General features: G+C 34.4%; 1 protein-coding gene across 1 annotated transcript; it reads right to left on the minus strand.

Moving 5' to 3' along the window:
- Positions 1-13,418: 13,418 nt before the first annotated feature.
- LOC115884446 (odorant receptor 67c-like) lies at positions 13,419-27,237 on the minus strand. Its single transcript, XM_030903030.1, has 8 exons — positions 27,042-27,237; positions 26,092-26,210; positions 24,274-24,465; positions 20,668-20,924; positions 18,416-18,617; positions 17,934-18,089; positions 13,584-14,210; positions 13,419-13,522 (listed from the first exon to the last, which is right to left on the minus strand). The coding sequence occupies exons 1-7, from the start codon at positions 27,235-27,237 to the stop codon at positions 14,157-14,159; spliced, it is 1,176 nt and encodes a 391-aa protein (XP_030758890.1). The 3' UTR covers positions 13,419-13,522; positions 13,584-14,156.
- Between the last annotated feature and the right edge of the window lie 252 nt (positions 27,238-27,489).

The raw sequence follows: 27,489 nt of genomic DNA on the forward strand, positions 1-27,489 counted from the left end.
AAAGGCGGAAATATAATGTTTTTTTCTGTCAACAAGTGGCTGATTTAAAATGTTGGGATCACCAGATCTTAGGTCAGATCTTGGCGGCCAGTTCGATTGCACCCAATGCTTCTCACGAGCATGCACAAAAAACAGGGATACTTGGTATATCCGCGTTGCTGGCCAAGTAGGAAACAGACCATTTTAAGGTCAAGGTGATTCGCATTCAATCCTGCGAAGGGTAGTCACTACACCTGTAGGGAAGAAACTTGACGTGACGGAATTAGCATGTCAATTTACTTATAAAACAGCTTAAATATCGAACTCAACAGAAATTATTTTTCAAATTGTTCCCCAGTGTTATCATTCCCCAGCCGTCTTTGACGCCGTTTTTTTTCGATCATACGGTACTAATATTGGTACTAGTACCTGTGCTAATCTATTCGATAGTCAAGCAGCACTAAGCGCGATCAACTCAGTAACCATCAATTCGAAGTTGGTCAAAGAATGCCTAGAGAAGCTCAACAAATTAGGCAAAGAAAATAAAGTCCTCCTACTCTGGGTGCCTGCTCACCAAGGGATAGAAGGCAATGGAAAAGCAAATGATCTAGTTAGGAAAGGAGCAAACACTCCACTAACTGGACCAGAACCGTTCTGTTTTCCAAACGGGAACCAACTGAAAGCGGAACTGAAAGAATCTGGAAGACTCCATCCGTAACTTGGAATGGGTGTCCTCCAACGGTCTAAGACACTCGAAAAAGTTCCTCAGGACTTACGACCGAGAAAAATCAAAGGTTTTCCTTGATTTAAGTAAAAACAATCTTCAGATTGTCACGGGGTTTCTAACAGGACACTGTCTCCTCAACGAACACCTCAGCAGGCTGAAGCTGAGAAACAACGGCGAATGCAGATTCTGTGGAGAAACACCAGAACACCTTATCACTGAGTGCACCGAGACGACGACCATTCGTGCCATGAACATTTGGTACGGCAGATATCGAGGATGGAGAGCTAGCCTCTGCTCTGTGGAGCCGTCCCAGGTACTGGCTTTTGTTAAAGCCCTGAGACTGCATGATGAGTTATAACTCGTTATAACTCAAGAAAGGGGAACAAAATAGATCTGTAAAATCGCGGTGATTAACTCCCCTCCTAAACATTCTACATTCTACCTGTGCTAATACTTATATCACAAGAAGGAAAATGATTTATTATTTGTAAATTCCGTACTGGAAAGTTTTGCATAATTGCAAATCAAATAGAAAATTATTAAACAAAAATCGATTTTTGACAACGGTTATTTTTTTTTCCTTTGACAAGACTCCAGCAAAGCGTACACAGTTTGAGTTGGTAAACACTCTCTCACTGCTGATATGTGTACCAGAATAGGCTCAGCATGTGAAACGCAAATACTCAAAAACAATCGAAAGTGACAAGCTGGTTTTAAAAATGCTGTGACCCTACTTTGGACCAAACTTATGCGTTTCTCTTCAAGCGCTAAAGCGATACATCTAGGTTAATCTCAGCTATAGGGAATAGCGTTGAAACGTGTCGATAAATAGATATCCGAGCGTAGTACCAATCTAAAATGGTACCCACTTTTTCCCAGTTCTTGTGCTTCCCCCGAGCTTTTTCAATTTAGTTTTAACAGAAAACTAATCTCCATACATCATATCTCGCGAGAAGTGGAGAGGTAGGATTCCGGTCGTAAATTTTGCTTTTTTGTACCGTTATCGGTACCCGGGTACTCGCTGGTGGTAACTATTAGTAAGGGAGCCTAGGATGCTAAATAGGGATTTACTCGAAAGTCGTGGGGACCTATTGTATTGTGAAAAATAGATACTAAAATATATAAAGGTTACACTATATGATGTATGCCCTTTTACTGGTGGGGGGGCACGTGTACAGGGTGGGTCAAATTGGACACAGCTCACAGCTAGATTTTTTTTGCATTACAGACGGCGCCATTCCAAGCCTACTTATTCAAAGTGGGTGAATTTTTAAAAACCCTATAGGTATCTTGAAGAGGAATCGAACAAAATATTAAGTATGCTATATTTTGGAAAGGTAAAATTAAATTATTTTCAATGAATTAAAAATATACAGAGCGTCCCATATAAAAAATCAAATTTTCTGTTGATAATTCTTAAATTATTAATTTTAAAAAAATTATAGTTAAATCATTAAATTCTACGTAAAAAAGTTCTTTAGAAATTTTTACACAAAAATACAAAATTTTCCATAGCAAAAAAGTTTCAGCGATTTGTTAAAAATGCACATCCAAATGAACACCCCGTAACTCAGAAACGGTAACAGATATCGATGTGTGGTTTTCACCATCATGTTTTTGATAGAAATTGAGCTCCAGACACCGATATTAGTTTTCGTCTATCTCCTATAGAAAAGGGTGTTTCCCTTTAAAAGCCAATTTGACCCACCCTTTGCAGGGTGTTCAAAAATGTAAAAAAACAGTTCAAAAGAAATACTTGGGCGTTTCAAGTATTAATAGTGCATGCGCCCTGTATAACTGTTGCACTTAAGTAAATTCCAATATCTCCGCTGGAGCTCCCGTACTATAGACGACATTAAGAAGCGATAGCGTATATTATAAAAGTACATACAAGAAATACCTCAGTTTATTATAACCGGTTATTATTATCGTTTTGCAAGTTCGCTATTTTTGAAATACGTATAGGTACTTCATTACTTGTAGATATCAACTTTATTCTTTACAATATTTGGGTATAAATTTGAGTATAATTTTTGTGGTAAAACTACCTGAAACCCCGTTTGTTGGCTAAATTCTATCCAGAAAAATAGTTTTGCATGAAAGTAACACATGTAGCTTCTTTTTGAGAAATGCTATAAAAAATTTGCTGTTTCTTCTTAGTTTCAATTTACTGAGTACAATCTCCGATGTATTATTCTCAGGAATATTTTTAGAGAATGACTTATGAGACTAATGAGTCTGTGTTCTTCACATTTTCGTGTGCTGATCTTCTTTGGTATAGGGATAAAAGTTGAAGATAACCATTGTTCCGGATAGTGACCAGTGTCATATATTCGGTTAATCCGAAGATTGTTGTTATATACGTAAATCCAGGAAGATCTTTGATTTTTCTTGGTCGTAAGCCCTCAGAAACTGCGAACTTCTTCACTGCGACACAAAACTGCAAAACTCTGACACTCTCTGACTTTGACGTCTAAGATTTGAAGAAGAAAGTATAGATAAACCAACTCAACTAACTAAAATTTGATTGCTGGGTTAGTAAATCTAGGGTTGCCAACTTTCAAAAAAAAAAACGTCCGGTTGGGTCCGGGCGGATTTTTTATAAGCATCCGGATTTTAATGTTCCATTGAAAACTTCGGAATAATGCAAAGTAATATATTAGTTTTAATAAATTTAGTTACTTAAAAAATTGTCGATAAATGCAGCAGTGTAAATTCATTGTTTTACTTCGTAAGTTTTGTTTTAACTTTTGAAAGTTATAAATGAATTTTTGCTCTTATTTTATAAAGCAAAGCAAGAATTTCCATTAACATACAAACTGGATAAAATTTTCTCACATTTATGTCAGCATGAGAAAAAACAATATGGCGATATTATTATATAACTTGGTAATATTTGAGGGGTAGTTTCATCTCGTTGGAATTTGACTTTCGAAAAATCCGTTTGCCAAAAATAAGCTTTTTACGTCAAGCAGTTTAAGCAGAATCGTGGTTAAGAAAATTACCCAACTTTTTGGAACACCCTGTATGATTTTTTAAAAAAATTCAAAATATGTAAAAAAACCAACTAAATTATGCTTGTCCAAGCGTTTTCCCGAAAGACTAATCGTTTTTTAAATAACAAAAATATTGTAATATTTGAGGGGCGTTTTCACCCTCTTGGAATTTGAGATTCGAGAAATCCCTCCTTATCGAACCTCTACACCCCACAGTCAATCCGTATGCCAAAAATCAGCTTTAAAAGTCAAGCAGTTTAAGCAGAATCGTGATTACTCAATGGTCATATTTTATGAAACACCCTGTATAAATTTATAAAAAAATTTAAAATATGTAAAACAACAAAATAAAATATACGTGTTTAAAATTTTTTCCGAAAAACTCACCGGTTTTTAAATAAAAAATATTTTAATATTTGAGGGATAGTTTCACCCCCTTAGAATTCTAGTTTCGAAAAATCCCTTCTTATCGAACCTCTACACCCTAAAGTCAATCTGTTTTCCAAAAAATCAGCTTTTTACGTCAAGCGCTTTAAGCAGGATCGTCATTAATCAATGACCAGATTTTTTGAAACACCCTGTATACATTTTTAAAAAATCTTAAAATTTGTAATAAAACAAAATAAAATTTACGTGTTTAAGCTTTTCGGAAACTTGACCGTTTTTTAAATAAAAAATATTGTAATATTTGATTTGATATTGGTTTCACCTTCTTAGAACTGGAATTTCGAAAAATCGTTTCTTATCGAACCTCTACACCCTAGAATCGACCTGTATGCCAAAATTGAGCTTCTTACGTTGAGTGGTTTGAGCAGGATCGTGATTAATGACTATGTTAGTCACTTAAGGGTTTTATATATTAGTATAGATAAAAATGATATATCTTTATAAATAAAAAAAAATAAAAAAAAACAAGAAAAGACCAACAAAATCACCAAGCAGTAGATAATGTAAAAAATGTTACTTCGCTAAAAATTATGACATCCGGATTATGTCTGGATTTTTGGGAAGGGCTTGCCCGGGGTGGACAAGTTTTCATCTGGTAACCATAGTTAAAATAAAACAAACGATTTTCAACATTTTTTTTTTCAAAACATAAGCTAACAGTAAGTAACATAAAATAGTTAAACATGTTAATCGCTTCCACCAAATATTTCTTATACATAAATATTACCTCATTTTCTTTTCTGTACAAACGAGTGGGAGTAGCGAAAGACACAGAATAACAATTTTTTAAAGCATGCATTGTGGTGATAGACGAATATCTTTTAGATTTTGAGTTTGGCATGTAAAAAAGAAGACATTTTCAATATACGCGAGAGAAAAGAGGACTGTGATATCATAAAGAGAGGACTATCCACTGGAATAGAGGATGGTTGGCAACCCTAAAGTAATCCACACCCAGATCATAGAAAGGATCGATAGCACGTCCTCACAATCACTTAAATGTTTGTCCATAAGATACTTCTAAGAAAGTTTAAAGTACTTATTGGGTGTCTAAAACTGGTCTGAAATTTAAAAATAACCCTTCCTCGAGAGAAAAATACACTTTTTTGAAAAACACTACCTTCCTTTTCCTAAGATACCTTTTCTAAGATTCAAGTCAAAAAAGTTGATATCAAAAGATACCTTTCAATTCATCTAAAAATGTTTTAAAGTAATTAACACTTCCCACACGCACGTAATAAAAAGATTAAAAACCTAGTGGACAGGTCAGTTTTGCTTTACGGCGACCTCCGCCGCGCTGAATTAATGACCGACCCTCCACGCGGCCACTTCCGCCATCGCAAAAGGGCATTAATCAGTTTTTTTTTGCTGGCAAATTGCTGAATAAACGGCCGCCGTCGACGACTCGAGGCGATCGCCGAACCCGCCCGACCAATAAATCACAAAGTTATATTACGTTATAAAATCGAATTAAGAGAACCCATTAGGAGGTATAAATGCATATATATGTATGTGTGGAAGGCGAGCAGAACGACAGGGGATTATACAGGGTGAGGCTACTATAAGTCTACTACGATTTTTTTTACATAAGACGTTTTTTCCTTAAGTTTATTATCTATCTAGAAAAAATCGAGATAAGCCTTCTCTAAGAGTCTAGAATTTTAAACCTGTTCTGTTTTCCAATCGGAAACCAACTAAAAACGAAACTGAATAACCTGGAAGACCCCATCTGGAATGGGACTCCTGCAACGGTCTAAGACACTCGAAAAAGTTCCTCAGAACTTTCGACCGAGAAAACTCAAACGATTTTCCTTGATTTAAGTAAAAACAATCTTCGGATTGTCACGGGGTTTCTAACAGTACACTCTGTCTCCTCAACGAACACCTCAGTAGGCTGAAGCTGAGGAACAACAGCGAATGTAGATTCTGTGGGGAAAATGGGGAAAAACCAAAACACCTTATCACTGAGTGCGCCGAGACGACGACCGTTCATGACATGAACTTTGGTAGGTACGGCTGATGTCGAGGATGGACAGCTGGCCACTGTGAAGCCGTCTCAGATACTGGCTTTTGTTAAAGCCCTGAGACTGTATGATGAGTTCTAACTCGTTATTACTCAATAAAGGAGAACACACAATAGATCTGTAAGGTCGCGGTGATTAACTCCCCTCCTAAACATTTCCCAAACAAACCCATTCTACATTCTACAAGGCAAGCCAGGAAAAAAAAATAGAGGCAAGATAGATGCTAAGATGATTAGGACTTGACATTATAGGATAATAAACCACCCCAACCATCCACATCAATACGTAAATTATTCAGGTTTAGACCTGCCTGTTTGTTTACTAAATTCTCCTAGAAAAAAAGGGGAGATCATTATAACAGCATGTCCCCAGAAATAATAGAAATGTTTCTTTCCATACCTTTGTAGCTTAATACTGCCTAAAATATCTTTATTAATAAGAAATTAGCCCAGAAAATGAACAAGAAAAAAGTTATTGACTGAATAATACTATATGTACTATTTCTAAGATTTCCTATGTTTAAAGTGACCATTTTGTCTAGAACTGAGTAAAATTTGTCTTCTGGACTGGTAAACTACAGCCAGAAAATATAAAAGATAGCATGGGGCCTTGAGAAATACTAAATTTTTTTCCATAAAATGTAGAATGTAGAATGTTCAGGAGGGGAGTTAATCACCGCGACCTTACAGATCTATTGTGTTCCCCTTTCTTGAGTTATAACAAGTTATAACTCATCATACAGTCTCAGGGCCTTAACAAAATCCAGTATTTGAGACGGCTCTACAGAGACCTCCTCATCCTCGACATAAGCCATACCAAAGTTCATGGCACGAACGGTCGACATCTCGGCGCACTCAGTGATAAGGGGTCTGGTGTTTCCCTCTCTTCCCCACAGAATGCATCTTTTCCATACTTCTGCATTCGCCGTTGTTTCTCACCTTCAGCCTACTGAGGTGACAGTGTCTTGTTAGAAACCCCGTGACAATCCGAAGATTGTTTTTACTTAAATCAAGAAAAATCTTTGTTTTTTCTCGGTCGTAAGTTCTGAGTGTATTTGACCTTTGGAGGACACCCATTCCAGGTTACGGATGGAGTCTTCCAGGTTCTTCAGTTCCGCTGTCAGTTGGTTCCCGCTTAGAAAACAGAACGGTTCGGTCCAGTTAGTGGAGTGTTCGCTCATTTTCTAGCTAGATCATTTCCTTTTTCATTGCCTTCTATTCCCTGGTAAGCAGGTACCCAGAGTAGCATTTTGGCTCCATGGCTGGGCAGTGCAACTCAACTAGAGCATAAGGGAATTAGTCCATACCTTGTACGCATGGTACAGTCGTTCCTGTCACATAGATATGTCGTCACAAAGTACGGCGGGAAACACAAAATGGCGTGCGGAGTCCCTCAATGTTCAATCCGCTGGAATATATTTTACGATCAGAGACTTAGAACCAATACAGGCCTGGGCAACTCGATCTTAGCTTATGCGGACGATCTAGCCCTTTTAATAACTGCATCCACCTACACGATCCTTGAAGAAAAGATTCAGACGGCTGCGCTATCGATTAAAAATAAGCTGGAAAGCATGGGCGTCAAACTGGCCCCAGAAAAAACTGAACTGCTCATTCTCATTGGACAACGCAAAGCAAAGGATCTAAGCATAAAGCTGGATAACTTAGTTATAAAACCTCAAAAGAAGGTTAAAAACATGGGGGTTTGGTTCGACTCTTTGTTCGACTTGGGCATGCGAATGACGTCACACGTCACAGAAATTAGGGATAAAACCACTGACATCATCCAGCATCTTACCAGAATAACTCCCAATATCGAAGGACCTCGCGCGGAAAAAAGAAGACCTCTCGCTTCGGTAGTTCATTCGACCATACTCTACGCATTGCCGATCTGGGACAGATCCATGCACTTCAAGCGTTACGAAAACATGCTGGAAAAGATAAATAGGAAGTTAGCACTCAGGGTTGCATCGACTTACTGCACATGTCCAACAGTAGCGGTACTGTGTCTTGCTAAGATACCTCCGATCAGTCTACTGATCCAGGAAAGAAACCAAATATATAAAAATCGAACTTCCTCCCGGAAAGAGGGCAGAAACATGGTACTAGAGCAATGGCAGACCCGATGGGAAGCATATAGCGGATGGACACACACAAAGACTTTCCTACCCACTATTAAAGATTGCATAAAATGCGACCAAGCAAACACAGACTACTACATCACGCAAGCCATGACTGGCCATGGAGTATTTGGCGAGTATCTGTACAGGATCCGCAAGGCTGACTCTCCTACATGCTGGTATTGCGAGGCGGCAAACTCGGCTAGCCATACACTATTTGAGTGTCACGCGCACGAAGATATACGGGAAAACGAAGAAACAGTATGGGGTACGAAGATTACTAGAGTAAACGTCGGAAACTTCTAACATCATCGAACGAAAATATCGAAGCGATTTGCGGCATGTAAAGGAACATTCTGAAGAAATAAGCGAATGACGAAAAAGACAAGATCTGGGTACAAACAAGACCAACATAAAAGGGAAATTAAAACAACTTTGGTTGCACGTCATCAATGACACCATACGTCGTCTTATGGAGTTTGCTGGTGGTCGTATTATGATGTGCAACCAAAGTTATTTTAATTTCCCCATAAAAGAATGATAATAATTCTCTAATCTTGACGAAATGCCTTCGGCAGTACCGAAATTGGCGAGCTTAGATTAGATTAGATTAGATTCTTAGAGGTGGCTTTCGGCCTGATCCACTGCGACCTTCTCAGATCTATTGTGGTCCTCTTCTGATCCTTAGATTACATTCTCCAGTCCTATCCTTTTCACAAAGTTTAGCAACTTATCAGTCTCTAAGTTGCTAAACTTTGTGAAAACCCTTCCATGTAGCTCCTTGGCAGTGGCCTATCATTGCCTATTACCGGGAACCGCACATTTGCAAGGCTGTCACACCGACATAAAATGTGCTCTGACGTTTCTTCTGTAATAGAATAATATCAAGCTTGGTAAAATTTTATCTTTTGGTTTGTTATTCTAAGATGGGACCATTTCAGTTTACGAAGTTATCAGTCGACATAGTCAAACGAATTTTAAAAGGCCTAAGCAAATAATCTAATGATATTCAAGACACATAAACTCTCTAAAAGTATGCATATATCCTGAGAAACTAACTAAGTAAATAATACAATCTTCTAAATGTTTAAAAATCACACAAACGAGGGTAAAGTAGAATAAACATTCATCCCTTATTATCAAAACTCTATTTGACGAAGTAGGACCAGTTGTGTACCATCCGGATATCAGAAAATAAACAACACAGAAAAAGCACGTAAACATGCTTAAGTAAACAAGTAAACTTAAAACATCCCCTCGCTAGAGGTTTTGCATTTAAAATTAAAAGTATTAAATATATGTTTTAAAATCAGAATCCGAATGTTCACGAGATGAATGTCTGAAAATGATAGAAATAGGATTATCTTTTTTTCCGTTCCTAGAGTTAAATAGAAATGAGTTAAACGAATGAAGAAATAAAGATTTCATTTCTAGGCGGTTTTTTTTAAGGTAATCCTATGTCACGATATCATTTGTATTAGTTAAGGTAGATTATGAATGTATTCAGCAAATTGGTAAAAGAGTAAGATTTACACGGAAGGGTTTAAAAATTACATTTAATTAATAAATAGGACATGCTGATGCCCTCTCGGGATAAGAACCAGAAACAAGGGTGAAAGAAGTCTAGGGATCTTTCGGGGAAGGAACCCTTCGGCCAATTAAAAAGGTGCAAAATATGCATTTGGATGGGTATTCGAAGGTTCCTCAAACAGGGGCGTGCGGAAGATGTAGTAACGCCTTTCCGAGATAGTACCAGCATCAGTATTTTCATCTTCAACGTTAGTTCGGTACTGATTTTAAATTATCCAGTGGTCTTTTTAATTGTTTTAGTAAGTTCTCTATCTAAAGATTTTTTCAAATAAATTCTCAAATTAGGAAATTCTAAACTATTCATGCTTACAGTATTTTAATTGTTGTTTTTGGATTTTCTCTAATATTTTTCTTTATTAATGATTTAAGACTTTCTGTTTGTTCTAAAGGCTTTAGTAAATTTTAGATGTCATTGCATAAGTGATTATTTTGCAATTGTACTTTTTATTAAATTCTAATTTAAATTTAATTGTTCAGTGAATACTTTTTTAATATATTAATTTTCTGCCAATGATAATTCTAAGAGAGATTTGAAAGTGTATGCTAATTGTTGATAATTTAAATTGGACTAATAAGAAGAATATTTTGTATTTTTTTTTTTAACTTTATTATCTCTGAGTTTTAATTTCAATTCTCTAATTGTCATTAATTATTTTTGATTCAATTTCTTTCTTTTTCATTAATTGTAAATGTTTTGTTGTTAAATCTTTTTCTTTATTTTTTTATTTATTTATTTCTTTATATTAAATATAGTTAGGTGTTGTGAAAAATCGGCATTTTATTTCTTTATTTCACCTAATCACTAAAATATTAAGTTATTTAAAAGAACACTGTGATAACCGGTCGAGTGGTTCAATCTTAAGAATGAGTCCAAGATCGAAGGGGTAGATCTACAAGGGGATCAACGAAGTCTTCGACAGGTTCTTGTTGTTGATGTATTGCTGATGGATGTTGACGTAATAAGGTAAGTGGCAATAGAGTTTATAGTAACTGAATTTAGAAAGAGCCCTTACCATAAAAGTGCGATGCCTTAATTTCGAACTTTAGCTGGTTATATTTTGTTTTTATATGTAAACGATAAACTATATTTACGCTCTGAAAAGTCGGTGTTCTCATTATCCAAGTTCTGCCTACCGCTCAATAAATTATTTTAATTATAATTATATAAAGGCCACACTACCATGTTAACGGACAAATCTGGAAAGTTTTGTCACACTTCTTCAGATTGGCAGAACCTACACATAGCTTCGTCTGTCAATTCCATCAGCTTTAGATGCCTATTTAGCTTGGCGAGCTTAGAGCACAGATGCGTTTTTAGTAGGTAGGCCATTTTTTCCATAAGATGCTTTTTCTAAAAAATTTGCAATGCAGTTACTGACCTACCGTAAACAGAAAGACAAAAATTCGTATTACAGTAACAGAATAATTGCCCTCCATGTCACAGTAACGTGTCCACCGTGTTCAACGTCCACATATACGAGGCGTCCGACACAAGGGCGTGTACAATTTCTACAAATTTCGTGTAGGTTTGAAGTGTATCGTATCGCGTCGCTTCAGAGCGGCTCGCCGATCGAAATTTAAAAATGCCCGGCTTAGATTTACGGCCTTTTTCGTGTTTAAATATATGCAACTGTGCATTTAGTCGGTGCGTGGGCTGCGCCCCGCATACCGTTCGACGTCTGACAGAAGGAGTTGACGGACATCGTACCTCTTATCAGATCGAACTGGTTCAAATGGACCGCCCCTGGCTCCGAGAAACAGAACCTAGTAAAATGAATGAATGAAAATTATTTACCGATTTGCATTCAACAATTTAGATACTTTAGATAGTTGGTAATTTGCATACATACCGTGTTAAACAATCTTTACTTTCCAAGAAAATATTCCATAGATAATGTTTGAGAAATCTACGATCTACCATTTTTTCCATAAGTTGTTTTGTTCTGAGATTTCTTAAAATTAAAAAACTTACGAGCTTCCAAAATCAAAGGGCCTAAAATGTATTTTTTCTATAGCAACTTTTAAAATTGCCTTATATCTATCAAAAATAGTAGATAAAATAGTACTTGAACCGAAAGTGTAGATTAAATGATCATTAGCGTAACTAGCAATTCATCCTAGGGGGGGCCTGGTGATGAGCCAGGGGGGACCTATGTCTTTTGGTGTTTAAAAAATGAAGAATAATTTAAAAAATACGTTTTTTAATAGAACGTTTAAATGAATTTCTCAGTAAATTCCATAGACTTGGTTGTCAAACCGCGTTCTCGTAGATTACCTAAATACCTACAAATTTTCTAAAAAAAATAAAAATTAACACATTTTTTGAACTCAACAAAATAATATTAGCTAAACAAAACTAGAAAACGTCATTTTTAGTACATCGCAAGCAAATAACAATAGTAGGCCAGGAGTCATAATTCAAGATATCTCTGGGGGTGCCCAGCAGTACCTAGGGCGGGCCCGGCACCCCTGGGCACCACTGTATTTACGCCAATGTAAATGATACTTTAATAGCGAGGATATGTTAAAAACTGTATTTCTTCACGCACGTTTTTTAATTGCTTCCATTTTTGAAAATTTTTGTATTTCTTTTCATAAGTTATTCGGGATTTAAATAGAAGTAGTTTGGAAATGGCGTTTGTCGCTTCAGCCTGAATATCTGTTGGTAATTTACTTATTTCGTTTTGAGCTACCGTATGATCGAATAAAAACGGCGTCAGCGATGGCTATGAAATGAAGATCGCTGTCATTTTATATGTAAAATTATATGGGAAATGTCATCGATAGTCATTTCATAGCCATCGCTGACGCCGTTTTTATTCGATCATACGGTATTGCTGGTTCCAATTCAATCAGCAATCGACACGAATGAGAATTAAAAAATATCGACTCAATTCTGACAACTAAAGAGACAGCTTTATTTAATTGTCAAATTACATAAAAACCAACGCCAACTCAGCACAATATTTTTTCTACTAGTAATAAATTCCTTGAAATAATAATTTCTGAATATTTTTTAAAACGTAACTCGCTATGGAAAAAAAATATTGTTTTATACACGACGATAAAATTGCATTATCGTCTTGTATAAAAAATAACTATTTTTCAAAGTTTTTTTTAATCACCCATGGGCAAATTAGTATAGCAATCTAGTAAAATTTCGCTAATAAGCTATGCTTGGACTAAAGTTTCTTGAAAATAAAGACATAATTTAAAATTCCGTTACTATACAGAAATAGATTGAAGTTTTGGGATTATACTCATTTATATGGTTTGCTGAATTTCTGCAAACCTTAATCAAACCTTAATCAAAGCACGTGTGTTTGGAATTTTGGGCGTGGCTTGACAGTAACAGTACGCATTGACAGTAATATGGCCGAGGACCGCGGTTCAAATTCGGCGTAAACAAAGCCCCGTCCAGATTAGCGGCAAAAAACTTTAACTTTCCATAAGATATTCTTTTCTTTCTAAAATATTTAATTTATGTATATAACGGGTTTAGACGTGTAGACTTAAAAAATAACTCATTTTATTTTCAAGATATATATTTCGTGCAGGTGTAACAGGTGTCAACTTTCTAGAACTACTGCCTTTCATTTGAAGTTAAGTTCAAGATCTACTAAAAGGAATTTCTTGTAACCTTCAAATTCAAAAACTTATGTATTTATAATATTGTTTACAAAAGAAGTAAGTAAACCTACCACATCCAGTACTTGCCAAGAAGAGATCTGCAACACTTTTCTTCCTAAATAAAGGTTGAACTATATAAGTACCTCTGTCAAGTGCATGGTTTTCATTTCTAGGCGGTTTTTTTTAAGGTAATCCTATGTCACGATATCATTTGTATTAGTTAAGGTAGATTATGAATGTTTTTCAGCAAATTGTTAAAAGAGTAAGATTTACACGGAAGGGTTTAAAAATTACATTTAATTAATAAATAGGACATGCTGTTGCCCTCTCGGGATAAGAACCAGAAACAAGGGTGAAAGAAGTCTAGTGATCTTTCGGGGAAGGAACCCTTCGGCCAATTAAAAAGGTGCAAAATATGCATTTGGATGGGTATTCGAAGGTTCCTCAAACAGGGGCGTGCCGAAGATGTAGTAACGCCTTTCCGAGATAGTACCAGCATCAGTATTTTCATCTTCAAAATTAGTTCGGTACTGACTTTTAAATTAGACGGTCGAATTTACTCCAAGTGCATGGTTTTCATAGAACTATTATATTTTTTACTATGTTGTGCATATCATACTATATATTTTTTTCTCTCTTTCATTTTAAGCTTTAAATTTCAAAAGTAACGTAAAAAACGAGTAAGCTGTACTAAGAACCTACAAATAATATAAAATTACATTTTATTTTATTATAGATACTATATTCAAATGCCGTCGTATCAGTTTGGAGTTTCTCATTTCCGGAAGGAAAAGCACTTCTCTATGTTTACTTATTTCTCTGAAGCAATAACCTTTTACATTAATCATCTAAATGTTTTTGTTTAATTTTAAGTTATATTGTTATTTGCATCTGTAAATTTCCCATTAACTTATAATGATTTCTTTCTAATACATAAATTTAGTCCAAACTAGTACGGAAGCATCTTTATTTCTGTAAAGCCCCGCCTACAGGTAACGTTTTACCTTACGTTTTTTTTCTGTTCAGTCGAAACCTGCCAAATAAAATATTGTGTGTAAACAAAAAAAAAGGAAGTTTGATGAAACTTCAACTGAATTAAGACGGAAGATTGCCTAGAGAACAGAGAACTGTGACGGGATCAATCAGTTTTACAACAAAAGTGTCGTTTTGTTGTCAAACTTAAAAAAATATTATAAAAATAAAATAGTAAAACATAAAAAGTTAATTACTAAAAATAATATGGATATATCACAGGATCATTAATAAGCGAATTTTAAAAATCTAATTTTTTTCCATAGTTTTATAAAGCAATGCAATTTTACAAAATTGTTAATAAATATTTAATGATTAAAAAACAATGCCAAACGAAACTATTTTCACAATTAGTTTAGCGTGTCTAGAAATATAATTTAAACCATAGATACAATTTTGTAGTCAAATTGCATGTTTTTTTTCTTTTCGACTTAAAAAAATACAACGCTATAATTGATAAAAGTAGTGTTTCCTTTAGGGTATTTACCAAAATCTTATCTAAAACCACAGGTAAAATTTTCAGTCTTTTTTCATGTTCAACAAACGTACCTACGTTACTACACAAAGACATTAAAAAGATATTTCTATACCTGTGCCCGTACACGATGCGTCCAACGTTGTAACTTGTAACCAACGTTCGGCATAGTAATCGACAATACTGCAATTTTTAATAAGCGTCTCCCATACGATGGGGTGGACGTTTGTTCCAACATTGAATTTAAATCAGTGCTGTAGATACTCCTCGACTTGGACAAATGGATAATATAATAAAAACTGGGATTACCGCTGTTATCGATACATCCCTAATCTAAATAAAAAAATTGGCAACCCCGTAAGCGACAAGAAAGAAAGAACAAAATATTGAACCGCCAACCGAATTTTCGAGGTTGAAAAATGCCATAAGCACACGACTGAATTAATAAAGTAAAATTTAAATAACTGAGGCCGATAATATGGCGCCCAACGTGGGGCGCTATATTGTCGGTCTCGTTTTTAGATTATGAGGTCTCGTTAGAGCTAGCCGGTGAAAAAAGTAAAATTAAAATTAAAATAACTGAGACCGATAATACCGCTGCACAGTGGTTCCCAGATAGGTCATTACTTAGAAATATTAATTTCAAAATGTTTGCATGAAACTGTTGCTAATACTTTTCTTATATTCCCCTGTAAACGATACATAATAAATAACAAAATCAAGTAAGCCTAGTGTAGCGCTTTCTTTTATTAGAAATGTCACATTTTTGCTACTGGTATCAAGCTGACATAAACAGTTTTCAGATAACGCCAATTAATTACTTATTTTATTAAAATTGATAAAAGCTGTTGCCTTTTCTGTAATGGACGTTCGAAAAGAAGGTAAAAAGGACTGTTTTTTTTTGCACTTAATTAAACCCAAGTAGGTGCCCGGTGGCGTAGAGGTACAGGCTCTCGTCTACCAATCTCAAGGTAGTGGGTTCGATTCCCACACCCGGCATTGCATCAGCCGACTATTTCTATTAAAATAAAAATAGTTTGGATACCTAGGTCGACTCAGCCTTAAATGAGTACTTGGAATTCACAATCCTGAGGTAATAATAGGCGGTTGAAGCGTAGCGCTAGCCACATTACCTTCCTTGTATAACGAACGGCTCTAGTATGGCAAGCTGTACCTTGCTACTCCCAAGGCGTTAAACGCTATATACGGGAGCTATTATTATTATTATTAAACCCAAGGAATATTAGTTTATGGCAATTTATTTGAAGGTAACAAAAATAGTATTTTTACATTTTTGCTTGTCACTCTTTAAGACTTTTAACTACTTTCCCTCTTAACCTCTTAAACGGCATGAGAATACTTGTTGCTTAAAGTATATTGCATATAAATTAATTGCCACTGGCTGCCGCGAATTGCCGCCGGATCTTATACCGGGAGGTTAAAGATTGACTTTTTGTCTTAAAATAAAAGTAACTTATTTTTTCCTCTTCGTGTCAACTTATTTCGTGGACACACTGTATATCAATTGACAATAAAATTGTATTTATAAAATGAAACAACTGTCTCTTTTATTTTTTCAACATTTAAAATAAATTTGACCTCTTCAATATGAAAAAACATGTACATATGTGCAAACATAATCTGTATACCTTTCCGAATAGTTAGAACTTAAAAATGCAAATCACACGAATTAGGCCCAATTTTTTTAATACATATTACATTAAGTTTTTTATATACATTTATTTAGCATTTGTTATCAATTTCTATTAAAAAAGATGCAGTCAAGCTATATTTAGATATATATGTATAACAGTTATGACCGCGCAGCTAATTAAGGGGAACCTCTGTGCGCTGGTATCATTTTTAGATTTTTCAGACTTTAAGTTTCAGACTTTCTTATTCGTTTTTTTCTCTCTTAGTTTTCTTTAGACTTTAGTTTAGTTTAATATTGATTAAAATTGTTGCAACAGAAAGAAAAAAGGACGTACTTACTAGGAGGAGGTGGATTGTAGATTGTATGGGAAGCGAGAAGTTATACAGTACGTCTGTCCGGTCTATAGCTACGGGGTATCCGTGAGAGGGGAAACGATATTCTCTCGATGTTTTTCGTAAAAAATTAGACGAGGCGTCTCATCAATAAAAATTCGACAAATTTGCAAGTAGCCAATAAAATGAGTGGGCGGAGCGATTTGCGGTGACGTACTCGTCAAGTCGACAAATAAAATATATTGTTGTTTATTTAAATGTTTTTTGTCCGCATTCCTTTCATAGACACAGATCCAGCAGACGCACTTTACAATACAAACTTATAGATCGATTGTGTCTCCTTTTCTTGAGAGCTTTGACCAAACCAGTATCTGAGATGGTTTTACAGAGATTAGTTAGTAGGTGTTCTGGTGTTTTCCCATTTTCACCACAGTGTCTCCGTTATTCGCCCTTATTTCCTAGATTCAATCTATTGATTCATCTATTGATAGTTCATTGAAGAGACTGCGTCCTGTTAAAAACCCCGTGACAATCCGAAGATTGTTCTTACTTAAATCAACGAAAATCTTAGATTTTTCTCGATAGTCAAGAGAAGGTGGATGCTATCTTAAAATAAAAGCAGAGGAATGTATATGTAGAGTAAGAATCTGCGATTAAAAGCAAGATAGCTACTGATCCCTAACGACCACTGCTTCGAACGTTGGAAGCTCCTTTGACGTGAGTGAAATTTACACTGTTTAGAGTATAGTCTAGAGACGTCTAGAGGCAGTTCTTCAGGTAGTCACTAGACCTGATGAAAATGTAGACGGTCTAGAAATATACTAGTTATAGATATACTACTGATATGTTCTAACTGATGGGCAAAACGCAAGATAAAACGTTATGTGTAGACGGGGCTTTAGAATTGATCACTTTGTGCTTTTGTTACTTTTAAGAAAGCTTGCAGAGACACTATGCCCATTCCAGCGGCCGACATACTTAAAGCCTTCTGCGAGCGCAAAATGATCATTTGCACTTTTTGTTGCATCTCGACTGGAAACTCGAACCAGGGAATCGAATAAATATCGTTTGCCACTTCCCAACTCTACAAAATGTAATAATTTAAACTCGATATACACTGTGAAAATAAATAATAAATGCTGTGAATTTCATATAAAATAGTTTCTGTATATTTGTAATTATAAAAATTGCATGCATAAGACCATATTGGAACTACACAATACAAAAGTTGACTCTTCGAAAACATCGATATTACTTATCGATATTTTTATTTATCGATAGTTCTAAACATCCCTACCTCGTATATTATTTTCTCCGGATTATTTTTTTAAACTAAGTACAGGAAAGACATTCTTAATATTGCACTTTTAAAATATGGAACATTAGATATTACAAATAATTATTGCTAACCTCGTCTATCAATAGCTGTCCATTATAACAAACTGATAACAATATAACCAGCCATCCCACAAGATGCAAAGAAAATCTGACAGAATCTTCAAAAGCTTCCACCATTATTATTTCAAAACATAACACGCTTAAAACCAAAGACGTTAAAGTTATGTAAAACAACAACATTGTACTGAAAGCTTCACCAATTTCTTTGGAATACCTAAAAAATATTTTTTTGCAAACTTCACGAAAGTATTCTAAAAGTACCTAATTTTAACGTCTAGGCATAAAAGTAAAGCACTTTTACGCCTAGGCATAAAAGTACGAAAATCAACGAAAATATATTATTAAACTTACATATAAAATGTCAAATTCTACAAGCAAAACCATAGTTTCTCCATATAGAATAATTACATACAAGGTATGACTTTGAAATTATTTGGAACGTTTGAAATTGTTTAAAAAATTATTTGTGGCGTTTGAAAAAAAAATAGCATGTTCTATTCGAAGTAAAAATGACTTTTTGTGCCTCGGCTGTATTCCAAGTCAAACGTACAGCCTAGCCGCAAAAAGTGTCATTTGTAGTCCTAATAAAACAATATACTATTTTTTGAAATATTTTACCAATCTGTCATTGCTATAGCAAGGCTATAGCTATTGTCTGTTCAACGCACAGTCCAACGAGGGAATATATGACAGTGACGCTATCAGTCAGTCACTGTCATATACGTTGTTCTTTGTCAAGGATACTATAGAGCCTTTTAGACTCCATACTATAGATATAAGGATAGTTCGATTCCTATCTTCCTGTACTGTCAGTTTTTTTACGTTTTCTAGGGACCGAGTTGAAGTACGCGCTAAAAGTTTTAGACAGTGACAGTTATTTTTGCGTTTGACGGACGAGCGCACAGTGCGGCGGAAGATAAATCTAGCGGGACAAAACCGTTTGGTTAAAAATAAGTCAAAAATGTGTACTGATAAGAATAAATAGCAGACATTCCAATTGATATAAAAATGCATGAATTATTTTTTGGTCGTATATGTTCTTTGTATTTCGATACATTTTTATCAACCAACCATATAATATCACTCCTAAGATTTTATCCTCCTAGAATAACCATCCGCCGCACTGTGGAGCGCTGGTCCCTGCGTGACGTAAGCATCCACGGTGACTACGATACCGGCGATTTGACGCGATCGAACAGTCCTTTAGAATATATACTGTCCTTGGTTCTGTGTAATGTTAATTCACTGAAAATTTTCTGTCATTTTATGCTATACAGGGTGTCCCAGAAATAAGTGCAAGTATTTTAACTGGTAGTATCTTTGAATAAGAAGATTAAGGAAGGAGCATAATGCTATCCATGTATTCATGCATGGTGGGCGGAAAAAGCTCTCTAGGGTGGGGATCCTTGACAGTTCTGTTTGACGATTCATTTGACACATTTGAATTTGATTTGAAATTTTGTGGATTTGTCAGTCTTTACTGAGCTTATTTTATGTTATTTATTATTTATTCTACTACTAATAGTTGTATAAAGGTAGTAAATCTAGATGGAAATTGTGGCAGAACTTAAATTAACAGTGACATTATCGCGATTTATCGAAAAAGACTCTAAAATAGTTGGTTGTGTAGCGTGCGGTAGATCTCAGCAAAAATTAAGTGAAATAATGGAACAACTTTTCGCTAGTAAGTGACTATATAATATACATACGTGTAGTAAACCGATCATTTATGAAATTCACTTAAATTAACTAAATTATATATTTTCTTGCATTTTAGCTTTTATTTACTACTTGTCAAAGATCAGATGTCAAAGAATTTTGATACGTTAATTTGACGTATCGGATGTTTGTGTTAATTATATACTTATTATAACTTATCTATTTTTATAACAATTTTAATAACTACCAACATTTATTCACAACGTAAAATAAAATAACAAATTATTGAGTCTACCCCACGTCTACCCTACATCATAGTTTTCCATTTTTTAAATAAAATTAGAACGGCACTGATAAACCGGAATTTAAGTCGGCCATATTTGAGGCCCATCGCGGTGTACCTAAGATTTTTGATATGCTCCTTCCTTAGTCTTCTTATTCAAAGGGTAGTATAGTTCAACCCCTGAAACGCGCCTATATGAGGTTCTTTTCGCGAAAAAAACATTTTGAAACCACCCCTTAAAATACTTACACTTATTTCTGGGACATCCTGCTTAAGTAAAGGATTAAATAAAAATATACTACAAACTATTTCTTAAACTCACTCTATAATGTCGATATGGTATCGAATAATATAGACCAGCCTTTCGTATAGTTTATCTACCGGACAATCTCTCAATTTTTTCACATAAATTCTTAAATGATTCAGCTGATTAACCGTATGCATTAACAAGCCACATAACAGCATGGTAAGACTCAATACAACGATAGACACCATAGTGCAAGTGTATATCTGATGAATAAATATCATTTCATACACCGGGGTATGTCCAAAGTTGAATGGGAAATGACTTCTGACAACCTACGACAAAAGAAACAACAAAACAAGTGTGAATATTTTTACAGTGTACAGTATGTCCCATTTAGGTTACCAATTCTTGACAAATATTTACAGGGTGTTGCATTTGAAAAACTTTAACATTAGTTAATATCTCCAAAAATGGAAATATTAAAAAACTACTCCACTGGATTCCTCATACAAAGTTCTATAAGAGCCTCCACATACGTTCAGTTATTCTTTAGCGCAGGCTGACTGTGCAGACCAGTTGCGCAGTTTAACTTCCCAAGTAGCAAAAAGAAATGCTAAAAGGATTGAATTATTTTATAACAGTCGAATAGCGTTGTCTTAAGGACTGCTTGATTTTATTACGCGTTTGGTTTCGACCATTCTGTTTTTTAACAAAAGTTGTCATATTAAACTATTTTCTAGTGGTTTTTACAACGTATCCTATAACGCATTAGACGATAATTTCTTTTAGTATGATATAACACTTAATAAGACAATGCTATATGATAACAAACATATTATTTTATTAGACTCTTATACCCACCAACACCATGTAAGAGTTCTATAATATTCATATAACTAGTAGTCACAAGATCATATAATAGTTACTTAAACTTGTCTTATTAAAGTTGTATTACGTTGTATGATAGAATGTTTTATTGCGTTAAATATCTATCATTATAAAACTGGTAATGTATAATATAACCTCATTTTATATTAAATGGTATACCTAGTTATTTATTTTGTTATTGTTGTTGTTGCAAAAGTAATATCTACGTACGAATATAATCAATCGCAGCTATTATGAATTCTGGACAAAGTTGGAAAAAAGTTATCAAACGCAACGGTAGTTACAAAGACCATGTAAAAAAAAACTCTTCGAAATTACGGCGAATAATCCCGAGAATTCTCTGGGTTCTCAATAGCCATAATCATAGACAAACTAACAAAAGCAAGACGCGTCAACGCTGTACTGCAAAACGGTAACAAGTTTGATAAGAGTTTATTACCGCGCTTGCGTCAACTGGCCTTTTAGACGAGGACGGTTTACTTATGGATTGTGTATTTTGTAGTAGCCTTTTAGGCAAGGATGTTTAATTAAAAAGCGTTTATTAAAATCAAATAAATTTATTTCCATCGGTAAAATAAACAATAATTTCTGGACATAACGGATATAAAAACAAAAGTTAAATAAACGAAAACGTATTCCTCTTATTAAAATAACAAAAAAGATGATAAAAAACAACAGTTATGGTAAACTTCATGGCATACTTCAAAAGGTACAAAAAAATAATTATGTATATTATAATATTAATAATAGGAACAACAAGAAACATCTTAAAAATATACAACTTTTTCAAATATAAAACAAAAACATAAACTTCACATTTTCACAAGAATTTGCAAAAATATTAACATTTCGAGTCTATTATAAAATATAAAGCACGAAAATTCAAATCATAAAAAGATTATTAAAAAGATAAAGATTCTTATAACTTACAGTCAATTTGTAGGACCTTCGTTTTGTCTACGTTAGCGATGTAATCACAATAATATGTATAATCACAGTAATTATTACGTTCTTCATAAATGTAAAATGTATTAAATTATTTGTTTTCGTTTTGTACGCTAATAAAATAATAGTAATAACCAAACAAAACGCAAAATCAGGAATTCAACAGTTCGTTCAAGGATGCACAAAACGTTTTCAAGGCAAAAACATTTTTCGTTTTATTTAGGTTAGGTTTGACGAGTGCGACTGCGCGATGATTTCTGACTCAACTGGCCAGCGCAAAAACAATAATTCGACTTCCTCAATCCTTTGAAAAGTCTTGCTTTTGTTAGTTTGTCTATGGCCAAAATCTATCGGGTTGTCTGGCTTCTTCAAAGCATTGTTGCCACGTTGATGTAAAAGTTTTACTGTAGTAATGTTTGTATTGTTGTTTTTCCAAGCCCTTCGGTTGCCGCTCACTCGTCGGGCACGCATGAAATGCATTGCGCACATGAATCCATGAAAATCTGATCATGTTTGTTAGTGTAAACACTAATCAAATGAGATTTGGCAACATCTATATGTCACAAATCTCAATATGTCCATAATAGTTCTATAGTGCCGGGAAATTCTGCGTAATGATAGATATTTATTCTATACCGTTTTATTTTACAACAAAGACTTATTTAAGGGATTCATTTATAATAAAATGGTTGCATTATAATTCGCCATGTTTAAGGCAGAATTTTTGTATGGCCTGTGGCCGCCATTATATGAAGCAAAATTAAAAACATCAAAATAAATTGTAAAATGTTATTTTTGATAACTATTTTGTGATAAGATTCCCACATACAGTAATAAAGTGTTTAATTAAGAGAATTTTTGAAAATTAACAAGAATTTGAAAATTAACAAGAATTTTTGAAAATTTTATTTTATTTTATTGTTTAAATTTATATGTAAACCTTAATCGAAATTAAAGCGCTTTAATTTTTTGACAAATACATACCTATAACCTATGAGTAAAATTTTCGGCGCAACAAAAATTATCCCTACTTTTCAAACCCTATTAATGATTTTTTATATTACATATTTGTTGTATCTTCTGGCTCTACCCGCCATTTTCATTGTCGAGTAAAGTCTCCTTTTTAACAATCCACATCCTCTAGATTCATTTTACGACACGCTTAAAATATAATTTGCTCCTAATATTCTACGGTAAAAAATAAAATACTGTTGTACCTCGCTAAATGATCAAATGTTTTTATTGTTCTGTTTCTTAGATGTGACCACGTAATACACAAAAAAACTAGTTTTATAATAGTCATATAACGCTGTGTAAAATAGTTGCATAAGAGTTGTATACTCTTTTTATAGAACTTCTATACCACAAAACGGTTGTATAAAAATGGGCCTTTTTTGGTTGTAAAGCTATCATATTACGGTCATATAGCACGTTATATGAATTGAGGTATCCTATAAAAATTATCACATAGCTGTTTATACAGCCTTTATAAAATAAAATTTGCTGCTTGGGTTGTACTACTTTCTATAGCACATATACGCATCAGTTTTATCGCAGAGTTTTGTCTACAGTGTACTGAGTGACACACATACTAATATTGTCTGCGTGTACCTTAAGAATAATTCGTTTTTACCTTTTTGATCAATTTTTGTCAGGCAACTGAGTTACGAGAGGTGTATGAATCTAAAATTACGGTATCATGTAATCTAAAGAAGCTATTTTAAATACTAAAACCGCAACCTTCTTTCTTTACGTATAAGCTAGATAACCGTCATTTGCAAAGCAATAAATGGGACACTCCGACTTTATTTTATTTTTTAATTAACAAAATGCACAATGGATACTTACAAGACCACAAGGCATTCGATCTTCAATGATACTTCTTCGACACTTCTCAACGCTCAATTGAGGCATCAACATGTAGACGAAATTGCCCAAGATACCGTAGAACATAAAAACTTTACAAAATAGGTTTGCCCTGTCGTCCACTTCGATTATTTTATCCCAAGAAGAGTACTTTTCAAAATGGCGAATGGATATCTCAAATAAACATTTTTTATTATAGTCATAGGTACTACTTCAAATCACACCGGAAAAATCTAGGGATATCATTTTATTAAAGTTAAAAATAAATGTTTTGAATAAACAACCACATATTTGTAGGCCGATTCTTTCTACTTCGATTGAAACGAAGTAGTCACACTAGTTATTTCTAAATTTGGAATATTTGCAGAAGTGTTTGTGCATTTTTTGTCAAATGTATAAAAAGCACCGAGCATCAATTGTTCGAATTTAACCTGTACTGGCTATGTTTTTATGATAACTGGCCAGAATTCATTCAAATAACTCTGTTTAGTATCAAACGACATTATGGAGCGTAGACATCTTAACAGAGACGAAATGCTAACGGCCATGGGTATGCTCGAAGCTGGAATGCGCCAAATCGACGTAGCTAGAGCATTAAATACAACGCAAAGTATTTTTTGGTGTAATATCGCGATTAAGTGCACGCTACCGTGAAATTGGTGATGTTGCTGAAAGGCACACAGGGCGACATCGCATTACTACCCCTCAGCAAGATCATTTTTTACAATTAAATGCTCGACGCCGACCGACTCTTACAGCACCAGAGCTTACTTTAATTCTCCAGGAAACACATAATATAACCGTTAGTCCTGACACTGTTCGCAATAGATTAAGAGAGGTCAACTTAAGAAGCAGACGCCCCTGGAGAGCTCAACCCTTAACGAGAGGAAATCGAGAGGTACGATATTTGTGGGCTCAAGATCATGTTCAGTGGTCGAATGAACAATGGGCCAATGTTCTCTTCACGGATGAGTCACGCTTTGGAATTCATCCGGATTCGAGAAGGCTTAGGGTATGGAGAGAACCGGGAAATCTTATTCGGTTGGATCATGTTCAGGAAGTGCACCCTTATCAAGATGGAAGAGTTATGGTCTGGGGAGGAGTCCAGTTAGGCCGAAAAACCATTCTCGTTTTTCTTGAAAGGTTTCTAACAGGAATCACATATCGTGATTTAATTCTTGAGCCTGTCGTGTTACCATATGCCAATGATTTTGGGAGAAACTTCATTCTCATGCATGAGAATGCACGGTCTCATACAGCCAGAGTGGTAAGTGAGTTTATCAATGCTCATCAATTAAACATCTTACCCTGGCCGGCACAATCTCCTGACCTCAACCCCATCGAGCACGTATGGGACGCGGTCGAAAGAAGAATTTTGAGAATGGGTATACCTCGTGAAACTCGTAGGGATCTGGTTCGGGCCGTGAATGCAGCGTGGCAGGCTGTACCTCAAGAAGAGATCGACAACCTGATCAGGAGCATGGAGAGACGATGTAGGGCTGTAATAAACAGTAGAGGAGGCCATACCCTTTATTAAGTAAAAATGGTTTTATCTTTTTTTTTAATTCACAGTTTAGAATAAAAAAAAATGTGTGTATTTTTTTGAGTTCAATAAAAATCAAGGTAAATTTGAAAAATTCGGTAAATTTCGCATTTTTATTTCCAATACGTCCTGTAAACTATTTGTTTATTTTAATTTTATTATATCAGAAATGCAAATAATAAAATTACTGACGATGGCTGGATAAAATTGTAATATCCCTAGACTTTTCCGGTGTGTGTATTAATTTTTATTTTTACCACAAGTTTTTGTATAGTTCTTCTGTTACTTATAAAGCATATAACCATATAGATCATACCAATAATACAGTTCAAGGCAATCATATCCTCTACCACTTTTGTCAGATTTTTTACACCTTCTGTAAAAAATACACATTAAAAATAAAATCATTGAAAAAAAATGGCGTCCATTGGGCTCAGAAATGAACATCGATGATATTCCCCATAAAATGTTACATGTAAAATGACAACGATCTTCATTTCATAGCCATCGCTGACGCCCTTTTTGTTTTCGACCATATTGTATATGCTTTACATAAAACAAAAGTTAATTTTTTTGACAAATCTTTTCACAGACTTTATTTTTTGAAAATCTAAATGAAATTAAGTTTCCTGTCAGATCTTCTACAAAAGCTTCAAGACATAGCTAATAAATCCGTAATACCGTATGATCAAAAAAAACGGCGTTCAATTGATTTGGAAATGACAATCCTGGTTAACATTCCTCATGATCTTCATTTCATAGCCATCGCTGACATCGTTTTATTTTTCGATCATACGGTACAATTTTATAAATAATTAAATTTTGCATCTGTTGCTTACAAAAAATACGTGTTGTTCCATTTAAATTAAACAAATTACTGCCGTTTAAAGCAGCTAGTAATTGTTTAGAAATTTCTAGAATTATACACCTCTTAAAAAACATCTTCTAGAACTAAAAAAGTAACAATAAGGAGAAAAAAATTATCATTATATCTGTTCAAATAGAAATAAAAAAAATAAAAAGTATTCGATTTTTTTTTTAATTTTATGGTAAACTTTTGATCAGCCATCAAATTGCTCAACTTTGTCTCCCTTTAAAGGACCTTTTTTATCTTCTAGTTTCTGAGTTCATAATGAATGAAGCTCGAATATGTTGAACAACCTGTACAAATAGAAACTTTTTACACTAATTAAAGTAATTCTCTTACCACTCAATTGAAAAACAAAATCGGCTAATATGGGTATAGCGCACGGCATAAGTGACAGAATCATTACAGAATCCTTAAAAAGACGATTTTTGTTATAAACAAAATTCAAATTTTCCGGCCATAACAAGCATGTTTTTAAAACCCAAATGTTAAAATTCAGAAATTGCGTTCTTTGTTCTTGATTGGACAGAATCATTGTGGAATGTTTCTAAATACGAATCAAAATACTGCGGCTTTTAAAAATACCTAAATTGTAGATTAACGGATTTTTTGCTAAAAAATTTAAGAAGGCTGTTTGACAGGACTTGAATTATTCCTCTTGTCTAATTTAAAGTTCAAAAAGTCTCTTATTATAAGCTAGCAGAAGTGTCTCTCAAATGTATTTAATATGCTCTTTTTACCGGTTAAAAGCTCTTATTTTTGATGGATTAAATATTTATTCAAATTT

The sequence above is a fragment of the Sitophilus oryzae genome, unplaced genomic scaffold (assembly GCF_002938485.1).
Source record: "Sitophilus oryzae breed Bouriz unplaced genomic scaffold, Soryzae_2.0 scaffold_249_pilon_pilon, whole genome shotgun sequence".
In the NCBI taxonomy this organism is placed as follows: domain Eukaryota; kingdom Metazoa; phylum Arthropoda; class Insecta; order Coleoptera; family Curculionidae; genus Sitophilus; species Sitophilus oryzae.

Coding starts and splice junctions, on each gene's coding strand:
- LOC115884446 (XM_030903030.1), bottom strand. CDS start 27,237: ATGATTCTGTCCAATCAAGAACAAAGAACGCAATTTCTGAATTTTAAC. Junction 20,925..24,273: donor ATCGAATGCCTTGTGGTCTT/GTAAGTATCCAT, acceptor CTTTTGTCGTAG/GTTGTCAGAAGTCATTTCCC. Junction 18,618..20,667: donor TACCATATCGACATTATAGA/GTGAGTTTAAGA, acceptor AATATTTTTTAG/GTATTCCAAAGAAATTGGTG.